General features: G+C 31.7%; 2 protein-coding genes across 2 annotated transcripts; one reads left to right on the forward strand and one right to left on the reverse strand.

The window, feature by feature from the left end:
- Positions 1-649: 649 nt before the first annotated feature.
- On the reverse strand, positions 650-4,313 carry LOC125211299 (heptahelical transmembrane protein 4-like). Its single transcript, XM_048111031.1, has 4 exons — positions 4,011-4,313; positions 3,667-3,932; positions 2,060-2,372; positions 650-1,461 (listed from the first exon to the last, which is right to left on the reverse strand). Exons 2-4 carry the CDS (start codon positions 3,927-3,929, stop codon positions 808-810), a joined length of 1,230 nt encoding a protein of 409 aa, XP_047966988.1. The 5' UTR covers positions 3,930-3,932; positions 4,011-4,313; the 3' UTR covers positions 650-807.
- A 12,557-nt stretch (positions 4,314-16,870) lies between these two features.
- On the forward strand, positions 16,871-17,542 carry LOC125213761 (thionin-like protein 2). Its single transcript, XM_048114489.1, has 2 exons — positions 16,871-17,196; positions 17,275-17,542. Exons 1-2 carry the CDS (start codon positions 16,908-16,910, stop codon positions 17,343-17,345), a joined length of 360 nt encoding a protein of 119 aa, XP_047970446.1. The 5' UTR covers positions 16,871-16,907; the 3' UTR covers positions 17,346-17,542.
- Positions 17,543-17,684: the final 142 nt, after the last annotated feature.

The raw sequence follows: 17,684 nt of genomic DNA on the forward strand, positions 1-17,684 counted from the left end.
GTAGGTTTATTACTTTACTAAAAAACGTTATTACTTCATTGGACAAGGTTTTTACTTCATTCCAGTAGGATTTTTATATGCTTCTACACATACTTCATTCAAATAACATCATTCCATGTTCTTGTTGTCAAGATATGGAAATAAAAGAAAGTAACTGAAATTAGTTGTGAGGTTGGTGGATATTTTTCGAAACGACAATTGCGTAATTCAAACTTTTTAAAGAATGCCCAAATTTAGAAAGAAAGAACAAAAATTGAAATTTATTTCTGGTTTAGAGCATAATAAAAGGCAACTCGTAATAGTAGTAACTGAAAGCCATTCACGACACTCACGAAAAATGCTTGAAATAGACCCAAGCAATTACATTTTTTTTTCCTTTTTAAATAAATTTAGCATGCATTTTATTTTCTTGAACATAGAAAGCCGATTATTTCTTCCATCTTTTTCTCAAAGCTAAAAAAATTAACTATATGAGCTTGGCCTTAAAATAAAACGATTCTGGTGAAAACAAGAAGATAACATCAATTTCGACCTAAAATAAGTACGTACTCACGAAGTGAAGATATTAATACTAGAATTGTTACATTTCACGTGCATATTTTAGTATACTTATGAAACATTGTTTACTCTAATTTATATGCATAAGAAGTATAAGATTTTAAATATATTAGACTTAACTAAAACAACATTAACACGACATGGCGTTCAAGCATTTTGCTCCAATTATTTTCTTCACAACATCAGCTTTACCACTGAATTGACATATTTACCACCTAAACTTACTCTAACAATTGGAGCTTAATTTCCTCAGCATCCTTGCAGGTCTCTCCACCTGAGATACACAAGTCCTGCACGATAATGCGTATAAGCTCCGGCTACAACAAGAACGTGGAAGAGCTGGTGGCTGTGGCCGGCAATGTCGAATTTCCCCGGCATCCATCTCTCTGGGATTCTCATTGCATATACCAGTGCTCCTATGCCGTAAAACAGTCCCATCAAAACTTCATATCCTGTAGTGTGGAGCGCCTCCGGCTGGTGCCAGAACAAGATTAGCTTGTGTAAGATGGGGGCTGCACCGGAGAAACCCATCCCAAAGAAGAGGGATGCTCGGAAGGTGCGGTACTCGGGGCTTTGGAACACTGGCAGAAGAGATGCCAGGATTGTGCCAATTCCCAGTAGAGTAATGAACCCCAGGTATAGATTGCAGAAGAAAGGATAGCACATGAAGGAGTAGTATACGGGCGGGTAGAAGGATGTCGAGATGAGAGCAGCAATCCCTGCATAGTCGAGCCGGAGCATTATGTATGCGACGCGTTCAGAGTGACAGGAGAGTAAGTGGCATGTGCTGCTGGCTAACAAGCAAAACATAGCCCCGCCCAAGAAAGCAAAGAATGGCCAACGGGTGATTGGCCTCACCAACAATGGAGCTATTATGTTCGCCACATCCTCTTTCATATGATGCTGAAAATAATCAAACCATGCAAATTATGTTAACGTTGGTGAGGCCAAAATTAGTACTATGTGAATTGTGGAGTCAAGCTAAGGTACTAAAGCAAAATTATAATGTTAAAATGTCATACTGCTATCTACTTCAAAGATTTAGATGAGGTTACTCATTTAGGGTTAGTCATTCGACACAATATTAAAGGGAAAAATCCAAACGTTGATATTTCAGTGCCACCCATTAAAAGGAAGTTATGATGTGCAAGGCTTAAGACAAGGAACCTGCTTGCGGCGATAATAGATTACTATCAAAGTATACAATCTGCTTAAACCTTAAGACAAGGTGATCATTAAACACCACTACACACTATATTAACGCTAGTTGCTGACCAGACAAGGATATCAAAATACAGTTTACTCGTCAATTTAGTTCAAATATAAACCACCCAATAGTTGCATACAGCTGAGCATCTGGCGACAACTTTGCATTTGAGGTTATGAACCATAAAATGGATTCTCAATTAGTTAGGCCCGTGAAGCCTTAAGTATGATGGTCAAGGATAAGGTAAACGAGTAAGCAAACCAGAAACACCACTATACAGAGGAAGTAGAGTACCAGAACACAAGTATCAGTGTGGTTGCTGTGAGTCAGATTCTCTGGTAAGCAGTTAGAGAGGAGTTCCACAATGTGCCAATTAGACAAGTATGGTGACAAGTTCATTGAAGGCAATGCAGTTTTCAGCTCCTCGCGAAGTCTCTGAAGATCGGGCATATGTGGCAAGGATGGGAGACAAGTAATAAGTTCTGCATGCAATTTCTGAAAATCGGCATTCCTAAGTGCACTTGGCAAATTCAGGTCAACAACATTCGGAACCTTCATAGCAGTGTAAATGGTTAGAGAGAGGAAAAGGAAGAAGCCAATCAAATGCCTGCACAGAGGAGAGAAATTGAATGAATGACAGGGAAGATTTCAAAAGATGTAACCATTATAAGAAAGTAAAAACGGCATCAAAACAACATTAACATAAGTCCAAAGCAATGACAACAATAAAAGAAGGGAAACAGAAAAAAACAAATGAGATATCCAGAAAATTAATATAACTATGTTTTTCCAACACAAATCCAATGCCCCACACACGTACTGACGTACTTGTGGTAGAATCTCTCTATCATGCTCTTTATTCTAAAAGCAGCATTTAATATGAAAATGCAAGGTCATCAAACAGTGTTGGACACAACACAGCATATTTTTGCTTTCAAAAGCCATTATGATTATCTTTTAACACTTCCATCTCCTATCCAGGTGACTTTTCAGGAATACACTGCATAAAGGGCATCCAAACATTGCAATATATGGTAGTGACCACACGGCCATAACAGGGATGAGTTTTGAAATTTGTCCTACTAACCACCAAAATCAATGTAGAAAGATGGTAGATGTGCATTAAGGCTACCTTTCAGCAGGCTTAGCTAAATACAACAATTCCTTTACCAATTAGAGCAATTGCATTTTTCTGTATGGTGCCTACCTCAGTCATTTGATGGTACTGGAATCAGTTTGAAGCATTACGTTCAGATGAAAACTGAATTGTTACTTATGAGAAATTTGGTTCCTTTTTCATAATAACTAGTAGTAGTATAAAAATTGTCTTGTGACAAACTAGATCTAGTGACACTTAGTCCTACCGAATAATGAGGAAAAACTTGAAGTTACCATCCATAAAACCAGGAGCTCTTTGCAACTTTCTCCTTCACTAAATATCTTTCGAGGCAAGAGAACATGAGGTTACATGGCATAGAAATAATTGACTTCAATAAGGTAAACACCTTATTGCATGGTTTTGTTGATAAAACTAGGAGCACGTATGGTAACAAACCGATCACCGAGAATATGATAGATTAGAACTGAACCAAACACTAAAAGCCCATCCCCTGCCTAAGATCTCGCTACAGAGAACTCCACGATCGATGAGCTAATATCACATGCCACTACATAGCTACATCCATTATCTTGGGGAGATCGCATTATCATGCAAGATACAGACACCTTAAAATATTCAGCTTGCACCAATTAATTTGTTCAACTCCTTTTTCTTCATAAACGATTATCTCAAATGAAATGCATCCCTATGATGACTCTGCTTATACAGAATAAAGAATAAAACAACACCTTTCCACAAACATCATATAAACATTGAAGACATCAATAATAAAAACTCTTACGTCCAAACGTTGAGGGTCTCATTGTGAATGGAGAACACGCTGAGCAAGGCCTGCTTCAGAGGCCATTCAGCTCTGTAATGAGCAAGGATATACTCATTATCCTTCAAATATCCAGGCAGCGCATGGTACTCCACCAGCTGATATTTCACCTTCTTCCACAATTTCTTCCCTTTCCCTTCTCCTGACGAAGAACGCGATACCAAATTCTCATCCGATCCATCGCACGATCTCACCGCACTACGATTCGCCTCATTCTTACCCATTCTCTGCACAAAAATCACCAAATTTCAATCCAGTTTAACAGAAATTCGGCAAATTTGTCGATCAACAACAACAAGGATTACCTAAGCTGCAAAATTGCGCGAGTATGGGGCTGGATTGATGTTTGTTTTTAAATCTGGGCGGATCTGACGAGAAATTAGCGAGCGGAGAAGGTTAGGAATCAAACTAGTGGGCGAAGTAATCAATGATTTAACAGAAATCTGGTAATCAACAAATTGAATTGGGGATTTAGCATTTATGGATGCCGAATAATGAATAATGCTGTTTTCGAATCGAATGAAATAATGCGCAAATGCAAAATTGATTCTCTGCGTTTACAATTTGATTGATATTTTTGTCTAACCGCCACCAAATCCAATCCCTCACACATTGACAAATATAAACACATGCCGTAGCTACTCACGTTTAGTAGAAAGACACAAATTTACAAGTCTTTTTTAATTTCATAATTAAATTTACAATTAGTATATGAAATCGGTTAATCATATATATTCAATAAATAAAAAATGAAAGTCCAACAAATAAAATATTGTCTTTACTTTACAATCAACATCACATCCATACCGTTTTCTTAGTTATATCAACGCGAATAAAAATTTCATGGTCCTTCAACACAATGGTGACATGATGATTTGGTGTGCCTCATCAATAACTCTATGATAATTGGAAATGAAAAGGATCCACATACCACATCACTTAGACATAAATTTGGCAACCTTATATCTAAATTGAAGATATTCATTTAATCATTTTATGGAAAGTGTAATAAATTAAATATAAAATTTATACCATTAAAATTATAAATTGACGTAATATACTAGTACAATTTATATATGCATGTTGATATCATAATATAATAATATTATACAAATAAACGTAATTGTTTTAGTTTTTATATATATAAAAAAAATTATATTATTATGAATAAGATCTTTTTTAATTGTTTTAGTATTTATATATATAAGAAAAATTCATATAAATAAAAATTATGACTGTACGTTATATTTTGTTACCATAATTTTTGTTATATTTATTAGCATGTACTGCCTCCGTTCCTTCATAGTTGAGTCATTTTTCCATTTCGGAAAGTTCCCTCATAGTTGAGTCGTTTTCATTTATAGTAGTAATTTTTTCCTCTCTCTTACTTTACTTTCTCTTACTTTATTCTCTATACTTTATTCACTTTTTACTTTATTCTCTCTACCTTTTTCTCTTTCTTACATTTTTATCTATTTATTTAACACACTCAACATTCATTTCTTAAACTCCGTATCGAAAAGTTCTGCCTCAACTATGAGGGAATGGAGGGAGTAAAAATCAAGAATTTTTAATACAAGAAAATAAAAATGAAATATAAATATAATTTGAAAATATTATTATTTTATAAAAGAGATGTCTTGTAGTAGTATATTAGTACTATTATAATTTTTCATTAGATTTATAAGCATGTAAAAAAATCAATTAATTTCTAACACAAGAAAATAAAAATTAAAAAATGAAATATTAATATAATCTGAAAATATTAGAATTATTTTATAAAAGGGATGTCTTGTATATTAGTATTATTTTATTATGAGATGAATATGTATAAATTGTACTAGTATATTAACGTCAACTCATTTTTCATATAAGTATAATTTCTATATTAAATATTAAATGGATGTCTTTAATTTAGATATAAGGTTGCCAAATTTATGTCCAAGTGATGTGGCATGTGGATCCCTTTCATTTCCAATTGTCAAAAAGTTATTGGTGAGGCACACCAAATCATCATGCCACCATGGTGTGGAAGGACCATGAAATATTTACTCATATCAACGCGATGTGAAGGTGTGTTGTTGAATATAGATTTCGGTTCAACAATAGATAGCAAGACGCGAAATAAAATGTGAGAGGCTACATTCTACTAATTCACATCGCTCTTATTCTATTCTATTATAAAAAATCAATATAAAAAAGTGGAATTCATATTTTACTAATTTTTTCAACCACTATTCTTTACATTTCTTAAAACTTATACCCATATCATATATGACTCTTATTGTAGAACGAAAGAAGTAGTATATCTTATCATATTTTATTACTACCTCCGTCACACAACAAAAGTCACATTTTGTCATTTTAGTTCGTCCCACAATAAGAATCACATTTTACTTTACCATAAATGGTAAATAGGTCTCACATTCCACTAACCCACTTCACTCACGTTCTATTATAACACCAATATAAAAAAGATGATCACATGTCCCACTGACTATCCAACCCGCTAATCTTTACATTTATTAAAATCTATGCCCACACAAAAGGTGACTCTTAATGTGGGACTTGTACAATATAATAAATAAATCTACCTTTTGTATTTATATACTCCATCCGTTCTATAAAAATATATGCACTTTCCATTTTCGTCCGTCCTACAAATATCGTGCACTCCATTTTAGGAAACTTTTAAGTATCAATTTAATAATATATCTCACAATATCCACTAACACTACTTAATTATCATTCTCCTCATCTCTCTTACTTTATGTAACACCCCGACTTTTTCGTCCTTTTTATTTGTTCTTGAAAGAACGTCGTTTGTGCATTTGAAAATTTTTTTCCCGCCTTTGTTTCTTTTGTCGAGAGAATGATTTTACAATTAAGGCTTATACAATCATTCTTTTGCATGTCCAATTATTTTTCTTAAGGAAGTCCACTTATTCTTTTTAGCCCCAATTCATCGTAATTATTTTCTGCAAATTAACTTATCCTAAATCTGCCTTATATTTCACAAATCTGTTTCCACAAAATCAGCCCCCTCTAAATATATGGAACAGAATTAAGATTATATATACTATACACGTCATCCTCAATCCCACGATCTCTCTCCTCTTTTTAATTTCCGAGGAACTGTGTCTTCTACTATTCTCTGCAGTTACAAGCGTTACTCTCCCCTCCTGCACTATCAGAATTTTCATTTACACCATGTTCCAAACAACAGTTTCATATCCCATTCTATACACATCCTAATCTGCTCCATAGTTCACAAATTGAGAGGAAACATCCGAGTGAAAGCAGAGAATTCTGTGAGTCTAAAATCGGCAAGGAGGATTCTCAGTTGCATTTCAATTTACAAGCCCAACATGTTCGGGAATCTGAACTGGCGCTGACTGCGTGCGACGATGCGGGGCTGAACGGCGCTATGAGTTTAATCGAATTCGGGTCCTAGTAAGGGTGCGTCCCTACTTGGACTAGTGTACACGATGAGGACTGTGAGTCATCGAATGGGTTGGCCGGTTTTCGTGCTCGTGGAAAGTGGCCTCCTTACACGGCACTCTAAAGAACAGATATGGCAGTTTCTTAAATAACTCAAGGAAAAATGGTTGTGTTTTGAAATGATGAGGAAAAGGATTTGAGGATGAGATGAAAGTTTGTGCTTGAAATGATTTTAGTGTCTCGGGCATTTTTAAAGTTAAACCCCGAGGTCACTCAATGGCGGCATGACATAACTGTTTTATAAAATTGTTTTGGCATTTGTTCACTGAGTACATCAAGTACTCAGCCCTGCATTTGTTTTCCCTATGTGCAGGTTGAGCGGCGACGAGTGCGGCGGATGTTGAGCATAAAAGTGAAGAATGTTTATCAAATGTTCAGAATATGTTGTGTCTTCATACATAGCGGTATTCTACTCTCAAAATGCTTCCGCTGAGTTGTTGTCTTTCTTTTGAGTTCTTGTATTGTTGAGATAATATTCTTTTGAGTTGTTGATTGTTGAGATACTCTGATTTGATTGGTGCTATTCCCATTTATATCGAGCTTCGGTCGAGTTTTGTTGTTTTCCCCTTTCTTCCCCGCTTCTTTAACCCACCCCTAGTCGCGATTCACCGTGTTTTCTATCCTTAGAAAATGCGGGCGTGACACTTTATCATACCATTCTCATTATTTCTCTTACTTTACTAATTTTGTCTTAATTCTTGTGTCATATCCATTGCTCATATTTTTTTTAAGACGGAAGGAGTAATATATAAAATTAAGGATATCAATAATAATTTTTGAGATACTATAAATAACTAAACTATATAAACACAATAAATTATTGTATCAATAATAATGCTAATTGTCATTATTTTTCAATCCATTCTATCGAATCGAGTACCTTTACAACAGATAGCAAAGACAATAACAAATCAAATGTCGAAGACAAACATTTATTATGATATCAACTTGTTCTTCGTATCCATCGCTTCCGGGTGTTGGGATCTCGGACAGTTATTCAGGCATTGTCGGATGCAAAGCCCTATGTTTTGAGCATCAAAACAACTATCGCTGCAGTCACGAACACATTGTCGGTGAGCATCTGTTTCTGCATCTGCGGCACACAGGATCACAGCCATAATCACTACAACCACTAACATTACTTTCACCTTCATTTTTCTCTCTATATTTTCTTCAGTTATGTCACTATTTATAGAAATTTTTATTCATTTCATTCAATTTTGTAACGCGTTTGAGGATTGGATTTAGAATGTTATTTAATGCTGGCTGACTTTTAATTATTGGAAATTTAATTAAATTAATACATATGGCAATTAATAGGCAATCTGTTATTCTGGCTAAATTTAGAATAGGAGTTAATATGACAGTTTGGGAAATCATATATGGACGTTACAGGCTTACAGCAAGCGACAAGGGCAGAGTGAGGAATTTGTAGAGGGGGGCAAATTTTTAAGAATTTGTTGATGGATATTTAGTGAGAAATTAGAAAAAAAAAAAATTATAACAATATACTCTTCCATTCCATAATAGTTGAATTATCTGGGCATTCCATAGTAATAGAGTCATTACATTTTTTAGTAAAAAATAATTCCCCCATTCCATAATAGTGGAGTCATTTTGCACTTTGGTACGTTCAATAGTAGTTGAATCGCTTCTCATTTTACAACTCTCTCCGTCCACCATTTAAAGAGTCATTTTGCCATTTTGGTTTGTCCATGATTTATAGAACCATTTACTTCCACTTTTAGTATGTGGAACCCACATTCCACCAACTTTTTACATTCACAATCTTATACTAATACAATAATACTCCCTTTGTCCCAACTAAGTTGAGTCGTATTCCTTTTTGGGATGTCCCAATAACGTTGAGTCATTTTCCTTTTTGACTAAAAATATAACATTCAATCACTCATAGGCCATGTTTGGTTGGCGGAAAACTAAAGTTGGCAAGGAAAATGATTCCTGGGAAAATGAATCCCGAAAATATGATTCCTAGTAACTTTATTTTCCTGTGTTTGGACAATATCGAGATTTTAAATTTATATTTAATTTAAACACCAAACTAAAAATATACTTATTATTTTTTACTTATAAAAAATAATAATATTGTAAAAATTTTAATAAATTTTTAATTATAAATAATAATTATTATTATATTTATTATTATGATGGATTGTTTAAATAGGATTATCCATCATAATATATGCTAATACAATTATAATTATAGTTACATGGAGTATTATACTCATTTATTACAATAATAAATATAATAATTGTTATACTATAATTATAATATTTACAGATGTTATAATTGAATAAATTTTATAAATTAAAATTGCACTATTACTTTATTGATTAACTATTGACTTATAAAATATAATAATCATTTTTTATTATATAATTTATATTATATAATTATATTTTAATTATTAATTATTAATAATTATTAATTACTATTATGAATTATTAATATAATTATAATTATGATAATTTTAAATATAGTTGTTTATTATAGAGAAATTAAGTATGATTTATAATTTTAAAATATTTTTAAAATGTTATAATTAATAATAATAATAATAATAATAATAATAATAATAATAATAATAATAATAATAATAATAATAATAATAATAACAAAATTATAGTACTATATTGCTTAAATATGTAAGAATCCTAAAACTGGGAAAAAGAATACTTAAGAAAAGTTAGGATTCAGAATCCTGGAAAGTTGTACTAACTTTCCTTGTTCTCGTATTCTGATTACTTTCCCAGTTTGATTAAAAACCGAAACAAACATATGAATTTGAAATTTAAGGAATCAGGTTACTTTCCCAAGCAAAATCCTGGCAACCAAACATGGTAGTACTTTATTTCATCATCTACTTTACTCTCTCTTTATTTCTCTTTCCTATTTTATTTACTTTCACTTAATCTATTTAATACAATTTCTTAATATCCATGCCCAAAAGTTTTGTTCCAACTTAATTGGGACGAAGAGAGTACTACTATTCTATTACATTTACTGCAAACAATTATCTAGATCTACGTTAATTATAAAGAAAGACTGGTTTAAAGTATATAAGAAAAATAGAGCCTGAAAAGAAAAAAGAAAGCTTAACACTAGAAGATTTCAACCGTTATAAATACCAGCACCATGGACATGTTAGTGTCATTCGAGAGAAGCTGATAACAAAGAAGAAAACTTGCCTGCATAATTATATAGATTAATTTGATATATATGAATTATGATCAAGCAATCAGAATGTTCTCTCTTTCTTTTCTTAGGTTTAAGAGAATTGACCAGGATTCACTAATTATCTGTGATATATAACTTGAAATATTGAAGAAATATTTTTGAAGATAAATCATTGGCACTATTAAACTTTGTTTTCAGTTTCTTCAGCAGTACTTATATTACTAGTATTAATTGTAGTATCAAATTACATTTCCATTCATATGGAATATGAAATTATGCTTTATATTTTACACTGCTACAATCGTCTGAACACACATCCAAGCATTCTTCAAAATGTGGACCATTTGTCAAACAATAGTAATATATGTTACTCACAACACCTGTAAATGCAACAAAATAAATTAAAATTTTAAATTGTTTTGATATTATTTTTTTTACCTGAGGCAAACATTATGCACTAAGAATTGACACATCCGTTTGCGCATGGGAAATTCACCTCCATTTGATTTGATACTAAATGTAAATGACATTTTTTCAAGCATTTATTTATGCATGAAGGCCTTTTAAAAAAGGCACATTTTAAGTTGCATTTCCATTTACATAGATTACTCTTATTTTCAGAATAATCTGCACCAACCCCTACGATAAGAATCACCATCACCATAATCCCTACAAATCTTGAAATCATTTTTGTTTTCTATGTCTATGTTTACTAATTTGTGAACGAATGAATTTTTCACTCCCTATCATGGTGTTTATATACATTAGTGTTATCACCCGTGTAATGCATGAGACAAAAGATTTCTAATAATGAGGATATATTCACAATTAAATATATTAAATAAAATATATATAGTAAATAAGTATAAAAAATATATTTACAGCTAGGAATATAAACTAATTAAAATAAGCATAATTAACATTTAATTATGCTTATTTTAATTTGTTTCATGATAGAATAAGATATACTAAAAAAAGGAAAATATACTACAAATAAGATATACTACAATAAAATATACTACGAATAAGATATACTACAAATAAAGGATAATATACTACAAATAGAGAAAAAATATATACAAATAAGATATACTACAAAAAAGAAAAATATACTACAAATAAGACATACTACAAATAAAGGAAAATATACTACAAACTATCTTATTTGTACTCTCTCCGTCCCATAATAGATGACATATTTGGGGATTGACAAGAGATTTTAGGTGAAGTTGTTTTGTGTGTTAGGTCATAGGTGGAGAGACAAGATAGTATATTTATATTGACGTGAGAGAGAATTTTTTCTAAAAAAGGAAATGTGATATCTTTTGTGGGACAAACTAAAAAGGAAAGTGTGACATCTATTATGGGACATAGGAGTAGTATATTTTCCTTTATTTGTAGTATATCTGATGTTTGATATCTTATTTGTAGTATATTTTCCTTTATTTGTAGTATATATCCTATTCATAGTATATTTTAATTACAATTATATTTATTTTAATTACTGTTGGAGATCAAGAAAGTATACAACACACGATGATGTTTACGTGGTTCGGTTTTTAAAACCTACGTCCACAGGAAACTATATGAGGATCTTTTATTCACAAACACAAGATGAAGAGGATTACGACATGAATTACAAAAATGGAATGAAGAACAACCCACACTCTCAATGTAATCACAAGATTTGATCTCTAGTGTTTCACTCTTCCTGTCTCTCTTTTGTTTTCCTGTTTCTGTATGAACTAATTACCCAACAAAACCGCATGTCACTCCCTTTTATACCAACTGCCCCAGTTAGTTATAACTAACTCCACATGCAGCTCATATATCAAGTTGTGGCTGGCGCGCGTGCACCAACGCTTCAGCTGAACCGAGCCTGATCCAAGCCAAGTCTCATGACCACGAACCTAACAATTATAATTATACTTATTTTTCTACACCGTCTAGTCAACACTTCCTTCTCCCAGTGTATCATGCTTATTTTAATTACTAGTTTATTTTCTTAGCTGTAAATATTATTTTTTTACTTATTTACTATACATATTTTATTTAATATATTTAATTGTGAATATATCCTCATTATTGGAAAATCTTTTGTCCCATGCATAACACGGGTGATGACACTAGTGTATATAAACACCATGATAGGGAGTGAAAAATTCATTCATTCACAAATTAGTAAACATAGACATAGAAAACAAAAATGAGTTCAAAATATGTAGGGATTATGGTGATGGTGATTCTTATCGTAGGGGTTGGTGCAGATTATTCTGAAAATAAGAGTAATCTATGTAAATGGAAATGCAACTTAAAATGTGTCTTTTTTTAAAAGGCCTTCATGCATAAATAAATGCTTGGAAAAATGTCATTTAGTATCAAATCAAATGGAGGTGGATTTCCCATGCGCAAAAGGATGTGTCAATTCTTAGTGCATAATGTTTGCCTCAGGTAAAAAATAATAATATATCCAAATAAAAATAATTTGAGATTTTAATTTATTTTATTGCATTTACATGTGTTGTAGGTACTATTGTTTGACAGATGGTCCACATTTTGAAGAATGCTTGGATATGTGTTCAGACGATTGTAGCAGTGTAAAAACTAAAGCATAATTCCATATTCCATATGAATGGAAATGTAATTTGATACTATAATTAATACTAGTAATATAAGTACTGCTGAAGAAATAAAGTTCAACAGTGTCAATGATTTAACTTCAAAATATTTCTTCAATATTTCAAGTTACAACTTGAAAGAAAAGAAAGAGAGAACATTCTGATTAATGGTTGCTTGATCATTATTCATATATATCGAATTAGTGAATCTAGTTAGACAAATAAAAATCCACAGTTGGCCAAATTAAGGTTTATGAGTGAACAAATAAAATCCTTTTAGACTATTCAAAATTCACACGTATTTATCAAGAATATTCTCTTGTAAGTGTTTTTTTTTTGCGTGATCTTGATGGTGAAAAGTATATAGGCTCCATATAGTGACGGATCCAGAAATTTAAACAAGCCGGTGCTAAAATATTACTCGCTCCACCCCCTATTAATTGTCCACTTTGGTTTCGACACAGATTTTAAGAAATATAAAGGAAAGTGGATTAAAAAGTTAGTGAAATATGAGTCTCACTTTTATTTATTAGTTTTATAATAAAAAGTGAATGAAATAAGTTAGTGAATGCGAGACCTACTTACCATTTATGGTAAAGTGAAAGTGGACAATTAACGAGGGCGACGGACGAAAATGACAAAAGTGGACAATTAATGGAGGACGTGGGGAGTATCAAAATATTAATACTTTTAAAATATTCCATTTTACATATAAAATCTTTACAAAATTAAAACAAACCACAATAAAATATTTCCTCATATGACACCATCCCAAAACTTTAGGACACGTTTTGGTAACAACAAATTTTTTAATATTATCATTCAATATAAAATTATAAAATTTATAATTTATTTTATTGTATTTATTTAGTGAAAATTTTCCCTCCAAGGATCGTAATTAATATTCAACATAAGGCAATTTATATAACAAATAGAAAATGAAAGAAAATGCCACCTAATAATACACGTAATAAATACATAAATTGATGTTATGAATTATTAAATTAACGCATAGATACATGGATTGGAATTTAGGAATTGGTAGTATAAAACTGTAGCAATTAATGAAAAAAAAAGAAATAAATAAATGGCTTAGAGTTAGAGAACTGTAGACGCCTAGTCTATTAAATATTATTGGGCTCTGGGCCTTTTAGTTTTTTATTATTAAGTTCACCAATCAAATTTAAAACTCAAACTGCTCATCTTCTTCTTCATTTAATTTCTGCAACAGCTTCTTCAACCTGAGCGTGGCGCCCCTATAAGGTTGTAATCTCCGGTAGTCTTAGCAGTCTGGCTCCGGCCAAGCCCCCGCTGGAGCGGTGGCTTGGCCTGAGCTGGATCCGTCACTGTCCATATACAAATAAAAAAAATTCAAAAATAAGAAAATGGTATAAATTAAAATACTACACTAGTATTAAATATTTATCGAATTTAACTATAAAAATGACAACTAAAATGGTAGTTAATAGTTATTAATAAAGTTATTGTGGTAATGTTTTAAAACCTATTAGACTAAAGAAAAAATAACTGCTAATTTTATTAAACCAATACATTATGACAATTTAATTTTGAAAGTAAAGTAATGCTTACCAACACATGAAGGCGTCAATACAATTTTACAGGATTGAATTAATAGAAAAGGACCAAAATAATCCCAAATTCTATGAGATAATTAAGAGGGTAATAAAATGGAAAAAAATAATCTACATGATAGGTTAACTTTATTTATTATAAGATAAGTAGCAGAGTTTCAGATGTCTACGAAATAATTTATATATAAATTTAATGGTGAGGAAGTTGTTTTTTTTGGAGAGCACCATACAAGGGCAACTCAATAACCAACACTCTCTTTAATATTACCATTTTCTTTCTTTCTTTCTTTCTTTCTTTTTACTTTTTGTTTTCCGTATGAATTCATCTTCTTTTCTGAAAGTAATGACATCCATTGGATTCACTCGTATTACTCTAGAAACTTTCTATCATAATAATCAAAATATACAACAACAGAAAATTGGTGAATTTATGTTGCTTGGTCATTTTGGACATGCTTAACTCTTGAATGCTATTGTGATTAGAAACATAAATTAAATTATTTAGTGAAGGGAATTCAATGTGTGGTATAGTGATATGCGACTTGTTCATCCTTAATCAAATAGTCAGGGAATTAACTCGATAGTGTAGCAATTTTAAATATTTGCAGTTGCCCTATTCTTCGAATTACCTACAAATCAGCCTGCTGAATGCCATTGGATACCCTTGATCTAATGAACAAAAAAAAGTTAGTAAAGGCATATTTTAGTTACATATAACCCCTAATTTTAACATACCCAAAAAATTTCCATTGAATATATATGAAGAAATTAAAATCAATGCCTTTGTTAAAATCCTCTTACTTTATCAATTTTTGTGTTGTTTTAAAAGTTTTTACATTTAGTGGATGGAGTGATATCATGGACTTCGAATATTTCTAAGCCATGTGACTAATCGTTATAAGTATTTATGTGAAAATGAGGTTACCTTTACAAAAAGACGACAAATAAAATTCACATGTTGCATTGAACTTGTGACCCAAATATATATAAATCCAACTTGGTCCATTGTAATTCCAGTTTCTCTGAGAGTAATTTGTTCTTTAATTTTGACAAGCACTAATCGTTTCTTGTACTTGTACTTGTACTACACCTATAGATTGATGATGTTTATTTTGTTTCCTAATGTTTTTTTTTTTTTAAAAAAGCTTAATTCGTATAGATTGATGATGTTTATTTTGTTTCCTAATGTTTTTTTTTTAAAAAAAAGCTTAATTCGTATAGATTGATGATGTTTATTTTATAATGTCTCCTAATGTCTTTTATAACAAAATTTATAAAAAAAAAAAAAAAAAAAAAAAAAAAAAAAAAACAAAACAAAAACTTAATTCGTATGGGAAGTCTACCAATAAATATTAGTGTTATCTTCGGGTCACAATTTCTACCGTTGTAAAATTGCTCACTTCTTTGATAGTATCATATACTAGTATGAGTTTTGAATCACACCTCTTAAGAAATGGTTGTGGAATTTGATTATAAAAAATGGACCACGTTTATATTTGTTTTTATTTAAGTACTTTTTAGTACATATTCTTAATCACAGTATATGTTACATGAGTGATTAGGCTTATCAAATATATATAGTATTAACAATTTTTGACATGATACAAACACGTACGAAATTAATAAATTTGGATCAAGTCGAAATCCGATATTTTGGGTTGAGTTAATAAATTTGGATCAAGTCGAAATCCGATATTTTGGGTTGGGTTCGGATTGGGTTCTAGTAACCCATTAAAAATAATAATATAATTATACTTTTTTATTATTTAAAAAAATTATACTTTAATTTTTATTATTCATATTCGTGGTAAATCAAGTTTAAAAATTAGGTTTTAATCAAGCGTGTTGTTATCATGTCGAGTCAAATCATGTCATTAAACTATGCGCCGGTCGTGTTTGAGTTTGAAAATAGCATGTCAGATTCGTGTTTGAGTTGAGAGCTTTCTTAACATGTGAGGTTCGAGTTATGCCTTATTAATTAGATCATTAATAGAGTAATCCAATAATGATCAAAGTCACACAATTTCTCAGTCTTAATCAAATGAACTTGTATACGCAACATAAATATTTAAATGCAAAGTGGTATTTTAGCCACCATTTGAAAAGTGTCCAAATTTGAACTAGCTCAACTCATACAGCTTAATTAGTGGGCATCCCAAAAATGGCTTAGTGGCCACTCACATGACAAACCTAAATGCATATAACTATTCATTTCTAAAATGTTATGTGTGTGTGTTGTGCTATATAAGCAGCTCATAGCTCAACATTTTCTTGAAAATAACAAGTGGAAAAATGGAGGTGAGGAAATTATTGAGAGCACTTGTTGTACTAGTTTTATGTGTAGGTATGCTAAGTGGAAAAGCCACTTCTTCTACTTTCAAAGAATGCTACACAAAATGCTTCATTTTCTGCATGATTGAACCTGCACAAACCCTTTGTTCCTGCACCACCAGCTGCTTGAAGGATTGCATCTTCCCACAAATCCAGAACGATGTTCATGAAGGTTCCGACAACCTCGGCTTCTGCAAACTCGGCTGCGCCTTCTCCATGTGCTCGGCTTTCAGCTCCAAACACAAGCCCAGTAAGCTTCTATCTATCTATCTCTCTGAAGCGTTACGATCGAATGAATGAATGCATGATTTTGGTGGTTGTTTTGCAGATGGTGAGAAGGTGGATGGTTGTGTGGGGTCATGTTCCAACAAGTGCACCAAGAGCTACACTTCACCTTAGAAGAATTGATTTATCTGATGATTTGTACCTTCAAAACTAATCATCTTGTTATTTCACCCTCATTCCAAAGGATTGTTGTCTTTCTCAATGTTTCTGTATTCTCTCCTTGTATGTGATTCTTGTCACTTACAAATTTCTAAGAGTCTTCAAATCTGTGATCTATGAATGTGATATGTCAAAGGTCTACTGTTGATTTACATTTTTTGTACTATAGTAGTAAAATATAAAATGGCCCGTGACCAAGATGCAGTTTTATGTGATGTGAATACAGCTATAAATAATACTATATGATGGTCACGGGACTCAAATTTCAAATTAACTAGTGATATTTAGATGTAG

This window comes from Salvia hispanica, chromosome 3, assembly GCF_023119035.1.
Source record: "Salvia hispanica cultivar TCC Black 2014 chromosome 3, UniMelb_Shisp_WGS_1.0, whole genome shotgun sequence".
NCBI lineage: Eukaryota > Viridiplantae > Streptophyta > Magnoliopsida > Lamiales > Lamiaceae > Salvia > Salvia hispanica.

Coding starts and splice junctions, on each gene's coding strand:
- LOC125211299 (XM_048111031.1), bottom strand. CDS start 3,929: ATGGGTAAGAATGAGGCGAATCGTAGTGCGGTGAGATCGTGCGATGGA. Junction 2,373..3,666: donor GAGACCCTCAACGTTTGGAC/GTAAGAGTTTTT, acceptor TCCTCTGTGCAG/GCATTTGATTGGCTTCTTCC. Junction 1,462..2,059: donor ACACTGATACTTGTGTTCTG/GTACTCTACTTC, acceptor GATTATTTTCAG/CATCATATGAAAGAGGATGT.
- LOC125213761 (XM_048114489.1), top strand. CDS start 16,908: ATGGAGGTGAGGAAATTATTGAGAGCACTTGTTGTACTAGTTTTATGT. Junction 17,197..17,274: donor CAGCTCCAAACACAAGCCCA/GTAAGCTTCTAT, acceptor GTTGTTTTGCAG/ATGGTGAGAAGGTGGATGGT.